This window comes from Chiloscyllium plagiosum, chromosome 14, assembly GCF_004010195.1.
Source record: "Chiloscyllium plagiosum isolate BGI_BamShark_2017 chromosome 14, ASM401019v2, whole genome shotgun sequence".
NCBI classification, from domain to species: domain Eukaryota; kingdom Metazoa; phylum Chordata; class Chondrichthyes; order Orectolobiformes; family Hemiscylliidae; genus Chiloscyllium; species Chiloscyllium plagiosum.
Window position 1 is genome coordinate 77,095,670 of NC_057723.1, and position 20,958 is coordinate 77,116,627.

At 41.0% G+C, this 20,958-nt stretch overlaps 1 protein-coding gene across 1 annotated transcript in view; it reads right to left on the reverse strand.

The window, feature by feature from the left end:
• The window catches only part of LOC122556864 (histone-lysine N-methyltransferase NSD2-like), a 278,778-nt gene that overhangs the window by 86,077 nt on the left and 171,743 nt on the right, over positions 1 to 20,958 (reverse strand). Inside the window, exons 12-15 of the mRNA XM_043704119.1 lie at positions 19,850 to 19,966; positions 9,317 to 9,440; positions 4,286 to 4,486; positions 3,304 to 3,483 (exon numbers count right to left, since the gene is read on the reverse strand). Coding sequence (XP_043560054.1) covers positions 3,304 to 3,483; positions 4,286 to 4,486; positions 9,317 to 9,440; positions 19,850 to 19,966 — 622 coding nt within the window. The remainder of the gene's footprint in view (positions 1 to 3,303; positions 3,484 to 4,285; positions 4,487 to 9,316; positions 9,441 to 19,849; positions 19,967 to 20,958) is intronic.

Below are 20,958 nucleotides of genomic sequence, written 5' to 3' on the forward strand. Positions count from 1 at the left end.
TGTACAGGGGAGGTGGGGGCAGGAGAGCCAGCAACAGTGAAGGTGAAACTCATTTTTTCTCTCTGAGGGTTCCTCTTGAGATTTTCTAGAGGGCCATTTTCTGATTTTCAGGAGTCCTTTCTCATCCTCACTAACTTCATTACGTGGTGCAGTCTTATGATAAGAATACCCTCTTTATTATTCCTAATACTCTGGGTATCTGGACTCATGCAGAATTAAAAATAAAAGGATTCGGTAACATACTCCATAATCATCACTGCTCTATTAATATCAAGGGACCAAAACATTAAAAAGTACTAATTACAAACACCACAGTATTTGAACTGGCACAAGATAACAGACACAAGTTCCAACAAATGGTATTTTAAAAAAATAACTGGTGCACAGGAACTTGTAAAAACCTGCCATTACTTGTATAGAGTAGAGGAATGGGCAGATCAGCACATGTTCATCTGCTGTACAAACAGGTGCAGGATAGAGTGCTCTAGATGTTTGGATTAGAGTCCATTTTTTGGGTGTGTTTGGACCGGAACAAGAATGGGAGTACCAAATGAGGAACTTTTGTGAACTCTGGGACTATACTACATGGAGTTTAGAAGGATAAGGGTGTGGGGGGGAAATCTGATTGAAACTTGCAGAATACTGAACAGCCTGAACAGAGTGGGCATTAGGAAGGTGTTTCCATTGGTAGGATAGATGAGGACTGAAGGGTACAGCCTTAGAGGAAAGGGAAGACCCTTTAGAACGGAGTATATGAGAAACTGCTTTAGCCAGAGAGTGGTGAATCTATGAAATTTATTAGCACAGAGGGCAGTGGATGCCAGGTTATTGAGTATATTTAAGACCGTCATAGATAAGTTCTCGACTGCCAAGGGGACAAAGGTTTTGGGGAGAAAGCGGGAAAATGGAGTGGAAAATTCTATCAGCCATGATCGAATGGCGGAGCAGATCTGATGGGCCAAATGACCTAATTTCTGTTCCCATGGTCTTATCTATGCCAAACTTGCTTATTTTGCTAGTGGGGGTTTTGACAAGGATATGGGAAATGGGAGTAGAAGTACAACAGATGGTGAAACACAGACAAGTATAGAAAAGAAAACAAATCAATCTGGAAGATAGAACATTTATAATCAAGTTAAGGCACAAGGGTGTACTGCAAGGCTGGGCTTGTGTTTATTTTAATGCAAGGAATCTTGTGAGTAAGTGAGACGAGTTGAGGGTGTTGATTGTATCAATATTATCACAAATACATGTGAGGGAGGGACAGGATAGGCAGCTCAATATTCTAGTGATGCAGAATCTTTTGGGTCTGTGTGTTAAGGAGGAAGTGATCCAGGAGTCTACTTCAATTAGTAGGGATAATATCTTAAAGTTCCTCAAATATGGCCATATGGGTAAAACTTAAAAGCAAAAAGGGGGCAATCACACTACTGGGAATGTACAGTCAAGGAAAGTTAGGACAGACACACACACAAATCTCAGAGGTGTAAAAATAATAAGTTCACACAAACAGGGGCTTTCCACTTGGAAAGGCTTAGGAGGGCTGGAATTCTCAAAATATACGCAGTAGAGCTTTTTAAGTAAAAGCAAATTACTGCGGATGCTGGAATCTGAAACCAAAAAAGAGAAAATGCTGGAAAGTCTCAGCAAGTCTGGCAGCATCTGACAAAGCCCAGCTTTGACAAAGGGTCAGTTAGACTCGAAACATCAGCTCTTTTCTTTCCTTACAGATGCTGCCAGACTTGCTGAGATTTTCCAGCATTTTCTCTCTTTTAGAGCTTTTTAAATAATTACATAGGAAGTGCAAAAGGGAGGCAGTTCTCGACCTAATTTGAGGGAAATGACTTAAAGGATATGTATATACTGTAGCCAAATTTATAGGCAATACAAAAGTAGGTGGAAAGACAGGTTGTGAGAGCGATACAAACCATTTACAGAGCAATATTGATATTTTAATTAAGTAGACAAAAAGTTATCAAATGGTATATCTTGTGGTTAAATGTTAAGCTGTTCACTTTGGAAGGAAGAACAATAGAACACTATTATTTAAATGGACAAAAATATAGAAAATTACAACACAAAGGGACTTGGGGTTATTTGTGCATGAAGCACAAAGCTAGCACACAGTTTCAGCAGGTAATCAAGAAGGCTAATGGAATGTTAGCCCTTATTTCAAGGAGGTTAGAGTATAGAGTAGGGAAGTCTTATTGCAGGGATGCTGGAAATGCACAGCAGTTCAGGCAGCATCCGAGGAGCAGGAAAATCAATGTTTCGGGAAGGAGCCCTTCGTTAGGAATCAGGCTCATTCCTAATGAAGGGCTCTTGCCCGTAGCATCGATTTTCCTGCTCCTCGGATGCTGCCTGAACTGCTGTGCATTTCCAGCACCACTCTAATCTTCAGTTTCGCCAATTCTTATTGCAACTGTGCAAGGTGCTGGTGAGACTACATCTGGAGTACTGTGAGCAGTTTTGATCCTCTTATTTAAGAAAATGTATTATTTCAGTGGAGAAGGTTCACTAGGATGATCCTGGTTTGGGGGGATGTCTTATGGCAAAAAGATTAAACGGGTTGGGACTCTACTCATTGGAACTTTGAAAAAGAGTGGTGATCTCATTGAAACATTATAGGATTCTTCAAGGGACTTGACAGGGTAATGCTGACAGGATGTTTGCCCCCCCATAGCGGAGTCAAGGATCCGAGGGTATAGTCTCAGATTAAATGGGGGCGAATTTAACACTGAGATGGGAAGGAACTTCTTCTACCATAGCGTTGAGTGTCTTTGGAACAGAGTTCCCAACAGAGTTATGGGGTCGAACTCCTTGTGTAGATTTAAGGCTGAAATAAAGAAGAATCTTGATCATTAGGGGAATTAAGGATTATGTGATGAGGGGATATGTGGATTGTTAGGAGCAGGCTTGACAGAGCGAATGGCCTACACCTGCTCTTTTTTTTTAAATGGTCTTAAAAGGATAACAGTCATCCTTTCTAGTTTACATAAATAACTGTCCTTTTTAAGTGGAGGAGACTGCAACTAATATTTACTATATTAGTGCATGAGTACTTAACGTATTAGGACATTCTTCTGTCTATGATTTTAATGCAGATGCCAACTCTGTTTTATAGTTCATATGCACTAAAATAGGCAAAACTTATTAAACAGAAGATAAAGGAATATAACAGCCATCTGTGCACGGTTGTTGTAAACAAGCTGCAGGACCTTCAGGAAAATAAATTAAATAGGAGTACAAAAGATATTGAGGAAAAAGGAAGTGCAAATCCGTTACTTGCAGCTTTTACCTTACCTTCTGAGCATACAAAGCACCAGCTGACATTGACATGACCATGATGCCTGCAGCCCCTCCGTGGAGTGAAGTGGTTAGTACATATGATACTGTTTGAAGCCAGGACCACGCATCCTGCTGCCAAACAATTATCGCTGGCATGATAAGCCACAGGACACCGCACACAGCGCATCATTCGACCTAATTACACAAAGACATAAATACATACAAACAGAAACAACCAATGTTAAATTACATTACAGATTAGTCTATTCAAACTTGAGACTTGTATTACACATTGAAAGTTACTTTCACATTAATTTTCACACAATCCAACAATTTACACTAAGGTTAATGGTAGGTGTCTTTGGCCTAGGATGGGGGAATTTCAAGACTAGGGGCATATTTTTTACACTAAGTGGAGAGAGATTTAAAAAAAGACAGGAGGTGAAATTTTTTTTACACAGAGGGTGGTTCATGTGTGAAATGGACTTCCTGAGGAAATGGCAGATGTGGGCACAGTTGCAACACTTAAAAGACACTTATTTATGGAGACCAGTAAGAAAGGTTTGGAGGGATATGGGCCAGGAGCAGGCAGGTGGCACTAGTTTAGTTTGGGATTATGTTCGGTATGGACTGGTTGGATCGAAGGGAATGTTTCCATGCTGTACGACTCTATGGATAATATGATAGTACGACAAATATAGTATGGCATTTATTTAGGGTCATTAATGTAGTTGTCGAGTCCCAGAGATGATTCATAGGAGTATTACTGGACAATATTCAATAGTGTAAAATTCTAGGGAACTCGGGAATAACCATTGATCAAAGAAAATTAACAGAGGCAGTTATGAAGTTTAAAGTCAGACTAGTTAGAAATTCACAAGGAATGAAATAAAGCAATTTCCAATTGAACTGATTACAACTCCCAGAGAAAGTGGTTTTCTTTCTTTACTTGCTTTGAACATTTTCTTCTGTAAAGAATATTTTCTGTATACAGTACCTTTGTTTGCTCTTGGATTAGTAGGGTTGCAAGCGTAACAAGACAGACAAACGTGGAGTGAGCACCGGAATCCTTTGTTCTGTATTACAGTGGTAGGGTATTTTTTAATGCAATCCATATGATAAAACTTCCCACATAGTGGCATAAGACATCGCTTCACATCCTTCTCATTTTCTTTACATACAAAGCAAGTATGAACACCTGAAAATATATGGTAATTTGTTGATTTATTTGGAGAAACACAATCACACTTAAAGAATTCACTAAAATGCTCAGAAACTTCATTTGTCAAGTCAACTTTGACCACAATCAGGGCAAAGCTTTTCCATATTCTTGTGCTTCCTTTTCTAATATCACAAAATAAGGCCTCAATACAAGTTTAACACTTGTACATATTACCTGTGTTCTTCAAATTTAATTTTAAATGGCTCCACCCTTGTCAAGACCTTTCTAGTACATGACAATAAGACTGTATTTGTGCAAAAGAGACAACATTACATGTCAGAAAAATACACTGTCGTATTAATATAGATATCATAGTGACTGTGGTACTTATGCCGATATGATAGTGACCAGGCATTATAACTAGCCAATAACGTAAGTTTCACCTTTGAAGGTCCCATTGGGCAGCACTGCTGCCGCATAGCGCCAGGGACCTGGGTTCAATTCCCACCTCTGGCGACTGTCTGTGTTGAGTTTCTCCGTGGGTTTCCTCCAGGTGCTCCGGTTTCCTCCCACAATCTAAAGATGTGCAAGTCAGGTGAATTGCCATGCTAAATTGCTCATAGTGCGAGGTGCATTCGTCAGGGGTAAATGTAGTGAAATAGGTTTGGGTGGGTTACTCTTTGGAGGGTCAGTGTGGACTTGTTGGGCCAAATGACCTGTTTCCACACTATAGGAAATCTAATCTAATCATGTTATGGCCCTACACAAAACTACTTGTGCTTCTTTACCCACTCCTTGACCACATTATATATATTATATTAATTATCATCCTATGTATTTAGGTTATTATTCCTACCACAAACTGTATCTAATCAACTGTATCTAATTTCTTAGCTGCAAAGTAGTTCCTATCAATGATACCCATTTTTACAGATATCATTTAATAGTCCTCCAATGTCATAAATTCATATATTGCAATAGTCATGAGGATTTTTTTTTGACTCAGCATATTAAAAACATTCCCTTCTTTTTGCGCCACCTAACTCTGACTTCACCTTTGTGGATTCTGATAAACCAATAATAAATGGTTCTGGTGCTATTATTGAATCCTCACCTCTCAATATATGCTATTTATTTGAATAGTTAGAGTTTGGAGATTTGGAGTATAATAGCTTTGTGCAACATCAAGTAGATTACAGTTGACAATGACTGTTATACTTCTAGCAAATTTCAGTATAAATAGCTCCATATGCAAACTTAACAGCTAACCTATTTTAAACTTCTTTTTCCTCCCTTCTGAAGCTTTAAGGAGTCTTTGTGTTCATCATGAACAAAGACAACTATTTTATAATTCCAGTGCCGTGAGAATTTGCCTATCCAGCAATACATCCCCTGCACCAGGTGGGATGCATCCTAGAATGTTAAAATAAGTAGCTAGAGAGATAGTGGATGTACTGGTAGCAATCTTTCAACAGTCCTTAGCTTCTGATAAAGTCCCAGAAGACTAGAAAAATGCCAATATAGCAGCTTTATTTAAAAAAGGGAGACAGAAACATAGGTAACTACAGGCCTACTAACTTGACATCTCTCATTGCGAAACTGTTAAGAGTTTATAATAAACATTGTAAATAGCAGAACATTTAGAAAAACAGAATATGACCAACTGAAGTCACATGGCGTCATGGAGGGGAAATGATGCCTGACAAATTTATTGGGATTTTTAAGGAAGTAACAAATAGGATAAGTAAAGGAGAAGCAGTGGATATAACATTTCTGGATTTCCAGAAGGCATCTGATGACATGTTAAGTTACATAATAAGAGCTCATGAAGTTGTAGTTCTGAAGAAAGGTCAACTTTTTTTTTGTCCACAGATGCTGCCAGATTTGCTGCGTTTCTCCAGCAATTTCTGTTTGGTTTGATAAAAATAGGGAAGTCTTGATAAAACTACACAAGGCAATTGTCAAAACACAACAGGATTACTATGAACAGTTTTAGGAGAAAGTGAGGACTGCAGATGCTGGAGATCAGAGCTGAAAATGTGTTGCTAGAAAAGTGCAGCAGGTCAGGCAGCATCCAGGGAACAGGAGAATCGACGTTTCGGGCTTATGCCCGAAACGTCGATTCTCCTGTTCCCTGGATGCTGCCTGACCTGCTGTGCTTTTCTAGCAACACATTTTCAGCTATGAACAGTTTTAGGCCCTTTATCTAAGGATAGGTATGCTGACATTGCAGGAAATTCTATGATGGTTCACTCAGCAGATCAGAGTATGGAGGGATTGTCTTATGAGGAGAGGTTGTGTAGGTTGGACTTGTACAAATTGGAGTTTAGCAGAATGAAAGGTCACTTTAATGAAATACACAAGATTATTATGTGACTTGACAGAGTAAATGCGGCGGAAAGGTTCTGGGCGAATCTAGGATTAGAGGGCATAGTCTCAAAAAAAAAGGAGTTGCCCTTCTAAGACAGAAATGAGGAAGATTTTCTCTTCTCAAAAGGTGTTGAACTTGGGGATTCTCTACCACAAAAGGTTGTGGAAGCTGGGAGGTTAAGCATAATCTGTCTACCTCAGCCTTGAGTATTAATCAGTAATGGAATTAAGGATTATAGAGAAAAAGCAGGAAAGTGAAATTGACAATTATCAGATCAGCTATGATGGAGCAGACTCATGCGTTGAATGGTCTGCTTCTGTTCATTTGTCTTAGGATTTGCCATAGGACTGCTGAACTTTAGGAGGGGTGGGAAGATTGTTAAAGGAATTCTATAGTATTAACACAATACAGGAGAGGAGCTCAGAAATAAAACATTGTTCAGGATGGGTATTTTATGCTTAATTGGTAAATAAACAGCGCATGCCAATCTCTTTACAGATAATGCACAGAATTACAAACAAAGTACAGCACAGAAATGGATCAAATGGTTCAGGCTGGTCTTTATACTTGACACGAATCACTTTCCACCTATCAGCATAACTTTCTATTCCTTTCTCTCTTAAATGCTCATCCAACTTCTCTTTAAATAAATCCACACTATTTGTCTCAAGTACTCTTTTAGGGTAGGAATAGGTCCAGTCAAGGATAGTAGTGGGAAGTTGCGTGTGGAGGCTAAAGAGATTGGGGAGACACTGAATGAATACTTTTCGTCAGTATTCACTCAGGAACAGGACATTGTTGCCGATGTGAATATTGAGTCACAATTAATTAGAATGGATGGCTTTGAGGTATGTAGGGAAGAGGTGTTGGAAATTCTGGAAAGGGTGAAAATAGATAAGTCCCCTGGGCCTGATGGCATTTTATCCTAGGATTCTCTGGGAAGCAAGGGAGGAGATTGCAGAGCCATTGGCCTTGATTGTTATGTCCTCGTTGTCTACAGGAATAGTGCCAGTAGACTGGAGGATAGCAAATGTGGTTCCCTTGTTCAAGAAGGAGAGTAGGGATAACCCTAGCAACTATAGGCCGGTGAGTCTCACTTCTGTTGTGGGCAAAGTCTTAGAGAGAATTGTAAAGGATAGGATTTATGAACATCTGGATAGGAATAACGTGATCAAGGATGGTCAGCATGGTTTTGTGAAGGGCAGGTCGTGCCTCACAAACCTTATTGAATTCTTTGAGCAGGTGACTAAGGAGGTAGACGACGGTAAAGCGGTAGATGTGTATATGGATTTTAGTAAGGCATTTGATAAGGTTCCCCATGGTAGGCTACTTTATGACTAATCATATAGCATAGAGATATGGAACATTTTCCTCGCTATAGTAGTGCAGGCTGTTGCGAAGTGCTTCAGAATAGATGTTGCATTTTCAGAGAAAAAGAGAGAAGTCAAATGTCATAGTATTTGTGAAGAGTGTAGCCAATGATGAAGAAACAGTGTGAAATAAATCACTTTATTTCCACTAAGACTAGTCATATAACTTATCACTGAATCACACAATGGTTGGAGCACAGGAGGTGGCTACTTAGTCTGACGTGTCTGTGTTGGGGAGCTATTCACCCCCTGCCATGCCCAGCTTTTGCCATGTAGCCTTTCACTTACTGTCCTTTCAGAGACCAATCCCATTTCGTCTTGAATGCTTGAATTGAATGCACTCTGCCCTACTCTGAGGCCACTCATTCCAGCTCCTGACCAATTGCTGCATGAAACCATTTTTGCTCATATCACTCTCATTTCTTCAGCCAATTACTTTCAATCTGTCCTTAACATTTGCATCAATGGGAATGGGATAGATCTTGGAGTTTAAGGATGAAGAACATTGTGCATCTGTAAAGAAGCAGGAGTCGCTATACAACCTAAGTTAGTTGCTTGTTCGTTTGTGTGTGCATATAAACCGTGCAATGAGTCTCATTTCTTTACTCAGCGAGTCGTGAGTTCATGGAATGTCCTGCCAGTAGCAGTGGTGGATTCTCCCTCTTTATGGGCATTTAAACGGGCATTGGATAGGCATATGGAGGATAGTGGGCTAGTGTAGGTTAGGTGGGCTTGGATCAGTGCAACATCGAGGGCCAAAGGGCCTGTACTGCGCTGTATTTTTCTATGTTCTATGTTCTTCATGGTAGCAAGCTACAAACTGTGTGTAAAAACTTTTCCTGAACTCTTTATTGGATTAATTAGTGACTTTACAATCATTAAGGCTCCTAGTTTCAAACTATCTATAGGTTGAAGTTCTATAGCTACCCAAACAAACTCTTATCATTTTAAAGACTGCTATTAGGTAAACTCTGAGCCTTCTTTTTTCCTTAAGAAATGAGTTTCAGCCTTAGGAAGGGAGGTAGAGAGAATTTAGCACACCATTTACAGTTTAACATCAATGTATTTTAAATTGCTATGAAAATATAATACAACATATCATTGTAGTATCAGTACAAATTTTACCTGTGGTACATTCTCTGCACGTGAATTTCCCTTCGGGCATTTTGGTTAAACCTAGGCACTTTAAATGGAAGGCGCCACAGCATTGTCCTTCGCATAGCAGTAACTCCCCAGTTTTCTCACACAGCTTTAGAATAGAGGGAAGAAAGCAAACTGTTGAAGATACCATTCTGAAAAGACAATGGATTGTCGCTATTTGTAACCAGCAAAATATAATCCAGTTGAAAAGTCAATAATTCCGATCCTTGTTTGGTGCTTTAAAGGGGAACAAAGTTTAAAAAAATCAGAATGTTCTACTGTTGCTTAAATACCTTTTAATCAAAACAAATGTTCCACCATTACATTTTTAAGTAAATAGCTTCAAGTCAAAGCTGCTTAGTTATTTAAAATTCCAACATGCTGGATAAGAAAGGGGTTGAAATAATGCATCCCCGATAATGCTGGCCAAATTTTGTTTAGATATAATTTGGACTTGGCAGAAAATGCAAGGTTACAAAATTGACTGAAGACGCAAAAGTAGGAAGATCTAGCAAGTTTGAGATGGTACATCCACAATACTGTTAGAGATCAAGATCCAGGTTTCTGTCCCAGCAACAGCAAAGCTACGGTGATATGGAACAATGCAGGGTATAGTTTAGGGCATAACAACATAAAGGAGCAGGAACAGGTAATTTAACCCCTCACATGGCCCCATTCCATAAAATCATGGCTGATCTGATCCTGATCGAGAACGTGGTGCTGGAAAAGCACAGGTCAGGCAGCATCTGAGGAGACGGTGAATCGGTGTTTCGTGCAAGAGCCCTTCATCAGGAATCTTGATCACATTCTTGACTCTGATTTTCAGCATCTGCAGTCCTCACTTTCTCCTCTGATCTGATCCTGATCTCAACTCTTCTTTATGCCAGCTCCTCGTAGACCTTAACTCCTCACTATTTTAAAAATCTGCTCGAATCTTTCAGTGATCTAGCCTCTAGCCATACACTACCCCCGTGAGAAGAATTCCTTCACATCTCAGTTTCAAATGTGTGTCATTATGTCCCCTATTCGAAATTCCCTATATCATGAAAAATCTTCTCAATAATGGAAGACCTCTATCATTATTCTTATTTAAGTTAAAGACATTGGTTTGAGACCCAAGTTGTACTTTCCTCCAAATGAGTTTGAAACTCTCATTGTGGGGACCATGCGAATGCCCCCCACAAAAGGATCCTCAACTATTAATCCCCCCCTCACTACACATTACTAAATCTAAAATACCTCATTTAGGCAAGTGCAGTGCATTCCATTAAACTCTTGACTTGTGGCCTTGTAGATGGTTAATAGATTTTGGGGAGGTGGGGCTGAGTTATAAATTGCAGAGTTTCCTGCTTCTGACCTCTCATGCAGTCACAGTATTTATATAGCTGGGCTAGTTAAGTTTCTGATTAATGGTAACTCAGAGAATGTTGATGTTCAAGAATTCAGGGTGGATGCAGTTGGATGTTGGAAGGAAAAGACTGAGAAGAAAGGAGGGCAAGCATGGGAAAGAGAGGGAAAGAGAGACATTTTCAAAAGGAGAACAAGGGAAAGTGGAGGGGTAAGGAATTGATATTGTTTGGTAAATAATCTTGATGAGCTTATTACAATCTTCACGTTCACTTTTAGCTGTGCACGTGCACTGTTATACAATAATTAGAATTGTACCCCACAGAGAACACCCTGGCACATGAAATCTTCACTATAAGATGCATGCAAGAGTGGATATGCATCAAATTTAAAGAGATTACACATTGTAACAAGTCAGACAAGCACAACAAACAGAAATTACAGGGAACACTGGATGAGGGTGGACTGCAGGGCAGGGGGTTTTAGGATTATTGACAGAAGCAGTCATGATGTTCCAAAATGTACACATAAATGGATAGAGGAACCTAGATAACACAGATATAGCAAATTAAATGAGAACACTGTACAGGGGTCAAAGTCCTGGAACTTCCTTCCCAACAGCATTTGGGTGTACAGACACTATAACAAATTGCAGAGATTCTTGGCTGTGATTCACCACCAACTTCTCTAGAACATTTACAGATAGGAAATAAATGCTGGCCTAACCAGCAACACGCAAGAGTCATACAGCATGGAAACAAACCCTTCGGTCCAACTAGTCCACACCGACCACGTTCCCAAGCTAAACTAGTCCGACCTGCCTGCATTATGCCCATATCCTTCTAAACCTTTCTCATTCATGTACATGTACAAATTTCTTTTAAATATTGGAACTGTACCTGCATCCACCACTTCCTTCCCCAGTTCAATCCACACACTAAACACTGTGCAGAAAAAGTTGGCCTATATGTCCTTTTTAAATTTTTCTCCTCTCATCTTAAAAAATATGCCTCCTAGATTTGAACTTCTCTACCTTGAAAAAAATACCTTTGCTATTCACCTTATCTATGACTCTCACAATTTTATAAACCTCGATAAGGTCACCCCTCAACTGCTACACTATAGTGAAAAGCGTCCTGGCCTATCCAGGCATTTTTATGACTCAAACCTTCCATTCCTGACAACATCCAGGCAAATCTTTCCTGAACCCTCTCCAGTTTAAAAACTGGTCCTCACCCTCACACTTTTTCCTTTGATTCCTTCCACTTCCTACAAACCAAAGGGGTGGCTATGGGCACCCACATGGGTCTGAGCTATACCTGTCTCTTTGTAGGGTACATGGAACTTCTTCCACAGCTACACTGGCACTGTCCCTCAACTTTCCCTCCACTACACGAGGAGCTCTAACAGTTCATCAACTTCACCTAAACCTTCCACCCTGACCTCAAATTCATTTGGATCATCTCTGACATCGCCCTACCCTTCCTGGACCTCTCGGTCTACATCTCCGGTAACCTACTCAGCATTGACATCTATTTCAAACCCACCGACTCCCACAGCTACCTTGACTAGACCTCCTCTCATCCGTGCTCCTGCAAAAAATGCAATCCCATGCTCCCAAATCCTCTGCCTCCGCCGTAACTGCTCCCAGGATGACAGATTCCACTCCAGGACATCCAAGATGTCCTCCTGCTTCAAGGACCATAATCTCCCCTCTCCCGTGATTAATAATGGCCTCAATCTCATCTCCCCCATTCCCCGCACCTCTGACCTCAAACCCCCACCCCCACCCCCAAAAACAATAAGGAGAGAGCTCCCACTCCATTCTCACATATCACCCCACCAATCTCCAAATCCAATGCATCATCCTCCACCATTTTTGCCACCTGCAGTCAGACCCCACCAAAACGATATTTCCTTCCCCACCCCATCTGCTTTCCATAGGGACCGTTCACTCTGCGACTCCCTCGTCAGTTCCACACTCCTTACCTGGCACCTTTCCCTGCAAGTGCAAAACCTGCCCCTACACCTTCCCTCTCACCTCCATCCAAGGTCACAATCATTCCAAAGTCAGCAGAGATTCACCTGCACTTCTTCCATTGCATCTGTTGCTCTAATGTTTTCATGTCAGAGAGACCAACTGCAGACTCAGGGACCAGTTCCTGGAGCATCTGTGCTCTGTATGCTCCAATCAACACCACCTTCTGGTTACCAGCCATTTCAACTCCTCCTCCCACTCCCTTGGCGAAATGTCAATCCTGGGCCTCCTCCACTGTCAAAGTTAAACCAAACACAAACTGGAGGAACAACATCGTACATTCTGCCTCTGGAGCTTACAGCCCAATGGCTTCGACATAGAGTTCACCAACTTTAAAATCTCCTCACCACAACCTTAACCCATGTCCAGCACTTCCTCTCCTCCCCGCTTCCTTGACCTGACTTAACCTGTTCATCTTCCTTCTCACCTATCCACACCGCCCCTTCCACAGTCCAATCACAATAACCCCTTACCTGCCACCACCTGTCACCATCCCAACTACATTTCATCTAGCCCCACCCCACCCCCTCTATTCATTCCTCAGGTTCCCTACCCCTTCCCAGTCCTGACGAAGGGTCCTGACCCAAAACGTCCACTTTCCTGCTGACTGACCTGCTTCACCTTTCCAGCTTCACATTTTATTGACTCTGACTTCCAGCATCTGCAGTCCTTACTATCTCCAGTTTAATAATACTTTTCCTATAACAGGGCGACCAGAATTGGGCACAGTACTCCAGAAGAGGTCTCACTAACATCCTGTACAACCTCAATAATGACAACCCAACTCCTATACTCAGTGGTCTGAGCAATGAAGGCAAACGTGCTAAACGCCTTCTCAACCACCCTATTCATCTGTGATGCAAATTTCAAAGAATTATGTATCTGAACCCCAAGGTTTTTCTGTTCTACAACACTACCTAGGGCCCCAATAATTGTATAAGTTCTGCTCTTGTTTGTCTTGAGAAAGAATAAGAAAAACAATACAAACAACTCAAAGCTAAAACTGGGGTCCTGCGTTTGTCACAATCAGAGTCATAGAGATCTATGTGCAGAAAAAAGGCCCTTCAGCCCTCCGGGTCTGTTCCAGTTAAAAGCAAGCACCTAACTTTGACATCCCATTTTTCAGCACTTGGCCCATAGCCTTGAATGCCTTGGCATCGTAAGTGCACATCTTACTAGTTTTTAAATGTTATCAGGGTTTCTGCCTCTACCACCACAACATTTTGGATTGAAGCTAAGTTGTAGACAGAATAAATAAACTTGGAACATCTATGAAAGTATAAATATTTGGAGACAGTAATGCAGCAGCAGAACCCATTCAGGCAGAACTGTGTCAGTGAGTTCACTAGTGAATAAGATTCAAGGCTCTCAGAGGACTGAAGAGTGAAGAGTCAACTATGAACCTACACAGGCTGGTCCCGTAGTTCCACAAACTTGCGTAGTGACCACAGGAGTTAGCAGTGAACAGAAGCAGACATGGTACCAGCAGAAGAACTATGACCAACAGAAATGACACCTGAGGAAAACACAAGTGAGATGCACAGTTCCAGGGAAGGATGATGGACAAAGTCACAGGATTGTTTCAGGCGAGAAAGTTGGCCTGATGAATAACTTTACCCAAGGGAAGAATACAAAAAATTGGGGTGATTACACACAAGATTGGGAACATTGTTGAAGCTCGAGAAAAATGTCCAACCATGACTCAAAAAGGAGTTTTTAATCTTGAAGGCAGGGTGGCAGAGCACAGTCACAGCAATCAAGGCTTAGTATGCAGTCATTGAAGTTATTTCAGAATTAAAAATTACATTTGATTCTGTTTCCATAGTGTTTAGAGGTAGAAATCCACTTTTTCATGAATATTTGAGAGAAAAATGTTTCATGATTTCAATGCTGAATGGCTGAGCTCTAATGTTGAGACTGCGCTCTTTTACTCACTAAAAGTAGTAGCTTCGTTTGAACTCTGTTGTATTTTTGGGGGATTTTTAATACATCAACCATAAGACCAACTAAACTCAAATGATTTTAGGTTGAGCTTAAGCAACTTTTTATGCAGTCACAAAAGATACTACGTTGGAGTCCAGTCGTGTTTTTAGAGGAACATGGGAGCTTGCTATGCATAAATTGGCTTATCTTCCTACACTGCACCAATGGCTGTTCTTCAAAATCATTTCATTGGCTGTAAGCACTCTAGGTTACCTACAGGTGCAAAACAAATATATAAGGGCAAGTTTTTATTTTTATCCTTAATCCAAAAGAACAGAGTAGTCCAAAAGGCAAAAAGAAAACTAGAAAATCAAATATAAAACTTCCAACTAGTGAATGGAGTACATGAAGAGCACACAAAGCCTGAAGATGGAAAATGTGTTCTGTGCTAGTAGCTTTAATTTGTGTTTTGGAGAACAATCAGTTCAAAAAGCAAACTCAATAAACTGAGGTAAGAGGTATAAAGATATAATCAGAGCATTGAACAATAATGGGAATAATAGATATACAACATCATCGCAACTTTTAAGAAAAATGTTGATGAAACATTTGAAGCAGATGATATGGACAGAGCAAGGGACTGAACTGTTTTGGATTTTCTAATAAATTTTTATCTTATAGTTAGCAAAAGCACAAGGAACAGCCTCCCTTCTGTTCAAGAAAAAAATCCAGCTCACAACTTGATTCAGAAGTAGATGGAACCATTGAGTTTGTGAAAACTTAAAAAGGTAACTCAACAGAATCACCTCATCTTGCATGACATAGGTATGCATATTTCAAAGAAACCAAGATGGATTCTAATCAGCTAAATAGTAACAGAATACAGACAAGAATGTAGGGGTTGACAAGCTCACAAGCAGCATTTGCTTTACATAACAGAGCAATATCAGAACTTAGCTAAAGCGTTCCAGGGGCAAGATTGTCTCGGTGAGTCTAGCTGTTAGTGAAGAGTTATACTTGTTAATGCAGTGTTTGGAGCGCAGGGAGCACAGAGCCAAGAAAGGATCAACCAGGACGGAAGCAGCCGTTGAGAGAGTCCACGATGGTGCAGCTTTGGAGAGGATGATCAAGGCCAGATCATCAAAAGTGGAGAATTGTAGTATGTTGTGAGGTTTAATGAGTCTAATTACCCACCATGTCATGAACGTCTAGGGAAATTGCTGAGAAATCTGTGGATTTGTCTCTGTGTGGTAGTCTGTCACAGTCTACTACCTATGTTTACCACATGTTAATTCTGGATGTTAAAATATACGTATTATATAGGTTGCATTACTCTCCTAACCTTGTATAGTGGAGTTTATTGTTTTTCATTTGGAACCATGGAATGTTGTGGACTTATTCTCTTAGTGTGTCCTTTGGATCTAAAATAAAAATTACTTGTCCCTAGCCAAACTGTAACAAACTTGTTAGTTTGGTCCAGGACCAGAACAAAGTACAAAATTCTTTCATGATACTTTATCCTGTTGGTGGAGAAAGTGAGGAATGCAGATGCTGGAGATCAGAGCTGAAAATGTGTTGCTGGAAAAGCGCAGCAGGTCAGGCAGCATCCAAGGAACAGGAGAATCGACGTTTCGGGCATAAGCTCTTCTTCAGGAATGAGGAAAGTGTGTCCAGCAGGCTAAGATAAAAGGTAGGGAGGAGGGACTTGGGGGAGGGGCGTTGGAAATGCGATAGGTGGAAGGAGGTCAAGGTGAGGGTGATAGGCCGGATTGGGGTGGGGGCGGAGAGGTCAGGAGGAAGATTGCAGATTAGGAAGGCTGAGTCGACCACGTCTGGGGGGAAATTGCGGTCTTTGAAGTACGGTATTGGAACTGGTCCTCCTGGGAGCAGATGCGGCGGAGACGAAGGAATTGGGAATATGGGATGGCGTTTTTACAGGGGGCAGGGTGGGCCCCTGTAAAAACGCCATCCCGTATTCCCAATTCCTTCATCTCTGCCGCATCTGCTCCCAGGAAGACCAGTTCCAATACCGTACAACCCAGATGGCCTTCTTCTTCAAAGACTGCAATTTTTCCCAGACGTGATCGACAATGCCCTCCACCGCATCTCCTCCACTTCCCGCTCCTCCGCCCTTGAGCCCCGCCCTTCCAACCGCCACCAGGACAGAATCCCACTGGTCCTCACCTACCACCCCACCAACCTTCATGTACAGCATATCATCCGCCATCATTTCCGCCACCTCCAAACGGACCCCACCACCAGGGATATATTTCCCTCCCCTATCAGCGTTCCGAAAAGACCACTCCCTCCGTGACTCCCTACTTGCGGAACGTTTCAGAGAACACCTCTGGGACACCCGGACCAACCAACCCAACCACCCCGTGGCTCAACACTTCAACTCCCCCTCCCACTCCACCAAGGACATGCAGGTCTTTGGACTCCTCCATCGTCAGACCATAGCAACACGACGGTTGGAGGAAGAGCGCCTCATCTTCCGCCTAGGAACCCTCCAACCACAAGATGTGGCCTCCTCTATATTGGGGAGACAGGCTGCCTACTTGCAGAACGTTTCAGAGAACACCTCCCCTCCCCCCACCTTGTCTCAGTCAAATCCCTCGAACTCAGCACCGCCTTCCTAACCTGCAACCTTCTTCCTGACCTCTCCGTCCCCACCCCACTCCGGCCTATCACCCTCACCTTGACCTCCTTCCACCTATCGCATTTCCAACGCCCCTCCCCCAAGTCCCTCCTTCCTACCTTTTATCTTAGCCTGCTGGACACACTTTCCTCATTCCTGAAGAAGGGCTTATGCCCGAAACGTCGATTCTCCTCTTTATCCTGTTGGTCTCTTGTAGATACTGATTCACTTGCTGCACAGCTCCTATTTTTCTCTCAAATAGTTGTTTGAAAGTAAATGAGGCAGTAATCAATATGTAAATAGTTCCAATTCACATATTTTACTCGTAAATATCAAACTGAGATAATGACCAATTCTAAAGGTATAGGACATCACTATGTTAAAGGGAGAATATTGCCAAGTTGATTAAGCAAACAACAGAAATTTATATATTGACCAATTTTGCAAAGAGCTCCTCCAGTGCTTACTTTGGAGGCAATAGACTGATAATGGAAATTCTTGATTCAACTAGGTTTTTAGGTTTAACTTCAGTTGGTTTGAAACTACCTATCGAATTAACTCATTGGTAAATGCATCATGTATTGACAGACCAAGGTACACGGACCAGGAAAATCCCAAGTTGTTCTGCATCTGCCAGCCTTTGCTAGATTTGGAGTTTTATGGCAACAACCTTCAATATTCTACAGATAGAAAGAAAGAGATGAGAAAAATGACAGCACACTTCCTGACCGGAAAATCTTTTCAATCACCTCAGCTGAAGTACAATCTCAATTTTCTTATGCCGTAGAGATCATCCAATCACACATTTTAGGAGTTACTTCGCAGAATTTCAGACAACTGACATTTATTTTCTACACCACGGATGTACAGCATAGTACAAATTAGGTTAAAAGTGAATTCATTTTGTTCTGTTTTACACAGCCAGTGATGGACATGTTTCATGTTTGTCTCCAGTATCTGGCACTTCCAGCTTGACTAAATTGGTTGCTCCTTACAATTTAGTACATACCTAGTTTACAGAATGGATATTTGCCTAGCGAACTGTTGAGCTGTAGGGATACAGAAGGTCCACCATTTGTATGTTTAATTAGCATCTGATAGCCCTTCAGCAGTGCAAGAATGCCTATTGGGCTTGCAGTCATTGTAATCTCAGTGTCGGCTTCTGTTCATTTTGCAGTATCACATGATGGCAGAGAGCAGATGCTGTTACTAATTAGCTGGTTGTGAGTTTTAATATGCAATCCATTAATAGAGGATGTCTACTTACAATGCCAACATGATTTATGCGGTGGTAATGGCAGCATTTAAAAAGATGAATGAAATTTTTCCTTACCATTGTCTATTAATTTCATTTTATCATAGTTAATACAAAGCTGCTAAAACAAACTTTCATTAATTATTAACTGAAGTAGCATCACAGTCTTTACTGTAGTTTATCAAGCTATTCAACAGATTTTCATTAGAGTAACCAAATCACATTTGCAGAGATCATTCTTTTCAAAGGGGAACAATATTCTGATTTTGTTAGGTGGTTCATTAGCTTACAAAAAGTCTTCTCTGAATTGGTGCTGAAGGATCTGTTAAGCCACCTGAGATAGACAACAGGGGCCTTGGTTTAATGTTTTATACAGAATGTAGCATCTCTGATTAGAGTCATAGAGATGTACAGCATGGAAACAGACCCTTCGGTTCAACTCGACCATGACAACCAGATTCCTAAACTAATCTAGTCCCATTTGCTAGCACTTGGCCCATATCCCTCTAAACCCTTCCTATTCATATACGCATCCAGATGCCTTTTAAAAGATGTAATTTTACCAGCCTCCACCACTTCCTCTGGCAGCTCATTCCATTGACTCAACAGGGAGAAAGTGAGGTCTGCAGATGCAGAGTCATTCCATTGACTCAACACCCTTTTCATGAAAACGTTGCCCCTTAGGTCCCTTTTATATCTTTCTCCTCTCACCCTAAACCTATGCCTTCTAGTTCTCGATTCCCCTAATCCAGGGCAAAGATCTTGTCTATTTATCCTATCCATGTCCCTCATGATTTTATAAAGGTCACTGCTCAGCCTCCGATGCTCCAGGGAAAACAGACCCAGCCTATTCAGCCTCCCCCTTTAGCTCAAATCCTCCAACCCTGGCAATATTCTTGTATATCTTTTCTGAACCCTTTCAAGTTTCACAACATCCTTTAGATAGGAAGGAGACCAGAATTGCATGCAATATTCCAAAAGTGGCCTAACCAATAGCCGCAACATGACCTCCCAACTCCTATAGTCAATGCTCTGACCAATAAAGGAAAGCATATTAAACACCTTCTTCGCTATCCTAATGACCTGTGACTTTACTTTCAAGGAATTATGAACCTGCATTCTAAGGTCTCTTTGTTCAGCAACATTTGTAACATATGTCCTCAGTGCTGCATTTTAGCATCAGTCTAGATTTTTGTCTCAAGCCTCAAAAGTGGGACTGAAATCTCTAACCTTCTGTCCCATACACAATGAACCACCAACTGAGCTAAGATGTAAGCAACAGCATAAACCACTATCAGCAAATTTTACATATCATACCTGGCAGACATTTTCTTTCTTTGCAGCCCCTCCACCACGTTCCACTTGTGATTTCCTTGATGTTGATAAAAACAGATCTAAGTCATTTTCATCTGCAGAGTCTGGCTGAGTATCATTCTGTATGGTTGGTATAGGATGACAACCATTAAAAAAAAGGACAATTCAGTGACACTTGTACACTTCTCATTTGGAAATAGTAGAATGACAAAAATCTTTGCACAATACCTGTTTTGTTTTGACTCCTCAGACAACAAAAGATGTTATGCATTTAATTATAATTAGGTGAATGCCTTGGCCTTTTTTGAAAATTCGTCAAAGTTCATGGAAACAACCATTTTTAAAGGGAAACATTGTCAGACTTGTTGCTAGCAGAAAATGATTTAAAAATTTCTTTATTTTGGTGCCAATATAGATACTGAAACATTTACATTTCTATTGATAGAATCAGTTGTTTTTAAGAATTAAAACACGAAAGGACTACCAGGAAAGAAAGAAAGAAAGCCATTCAGGCTAATAGAAAAATAAGACTTGGATGTAGAATTAAAAGTAATAAGAATATTGCTCATTATTTTTATGCATTCGTTTGTGAAAAACAATAAAGTGGTACAAGTATGTCCAGTAGTATACAGCCATGCTCATGAAATAGCCAACACTACAGAGTAATGCATGGTTATTATTCATTGTCAATATGGGTACATCTTTCTTGATAGCATTAGATACCAGACACAGCTAGAGATAGACTGCAGAGAATCCATTTTTGTGAAATCTCCAGCATCACAAATGCAAGACTACAGACAATTTGTAATCACCCCTCAATTTGTAGTTATGCCTCCTCGTACAAGCTGATGTCATCATCCTAGGAAAGAGACTTTCACTGTCCACCCTATCTAATCCTCTGATCATCTTGTATGTCTCTATCAAATCCCCTCTTAGCCTTCTTCTCTCCAATAAGAACAGACCCAAGTCTCTCAGCCTTTCCTCATAAGACCTTCCCTCCAGACCAGGCAACACCCTAGTAAATCTCCTCTGCACCTTTTCCAATTCTTCCACATCCTTCCCGAAATATGGCAACCAGAACAATACACAATATTCCAAGTGTGGCCACACTA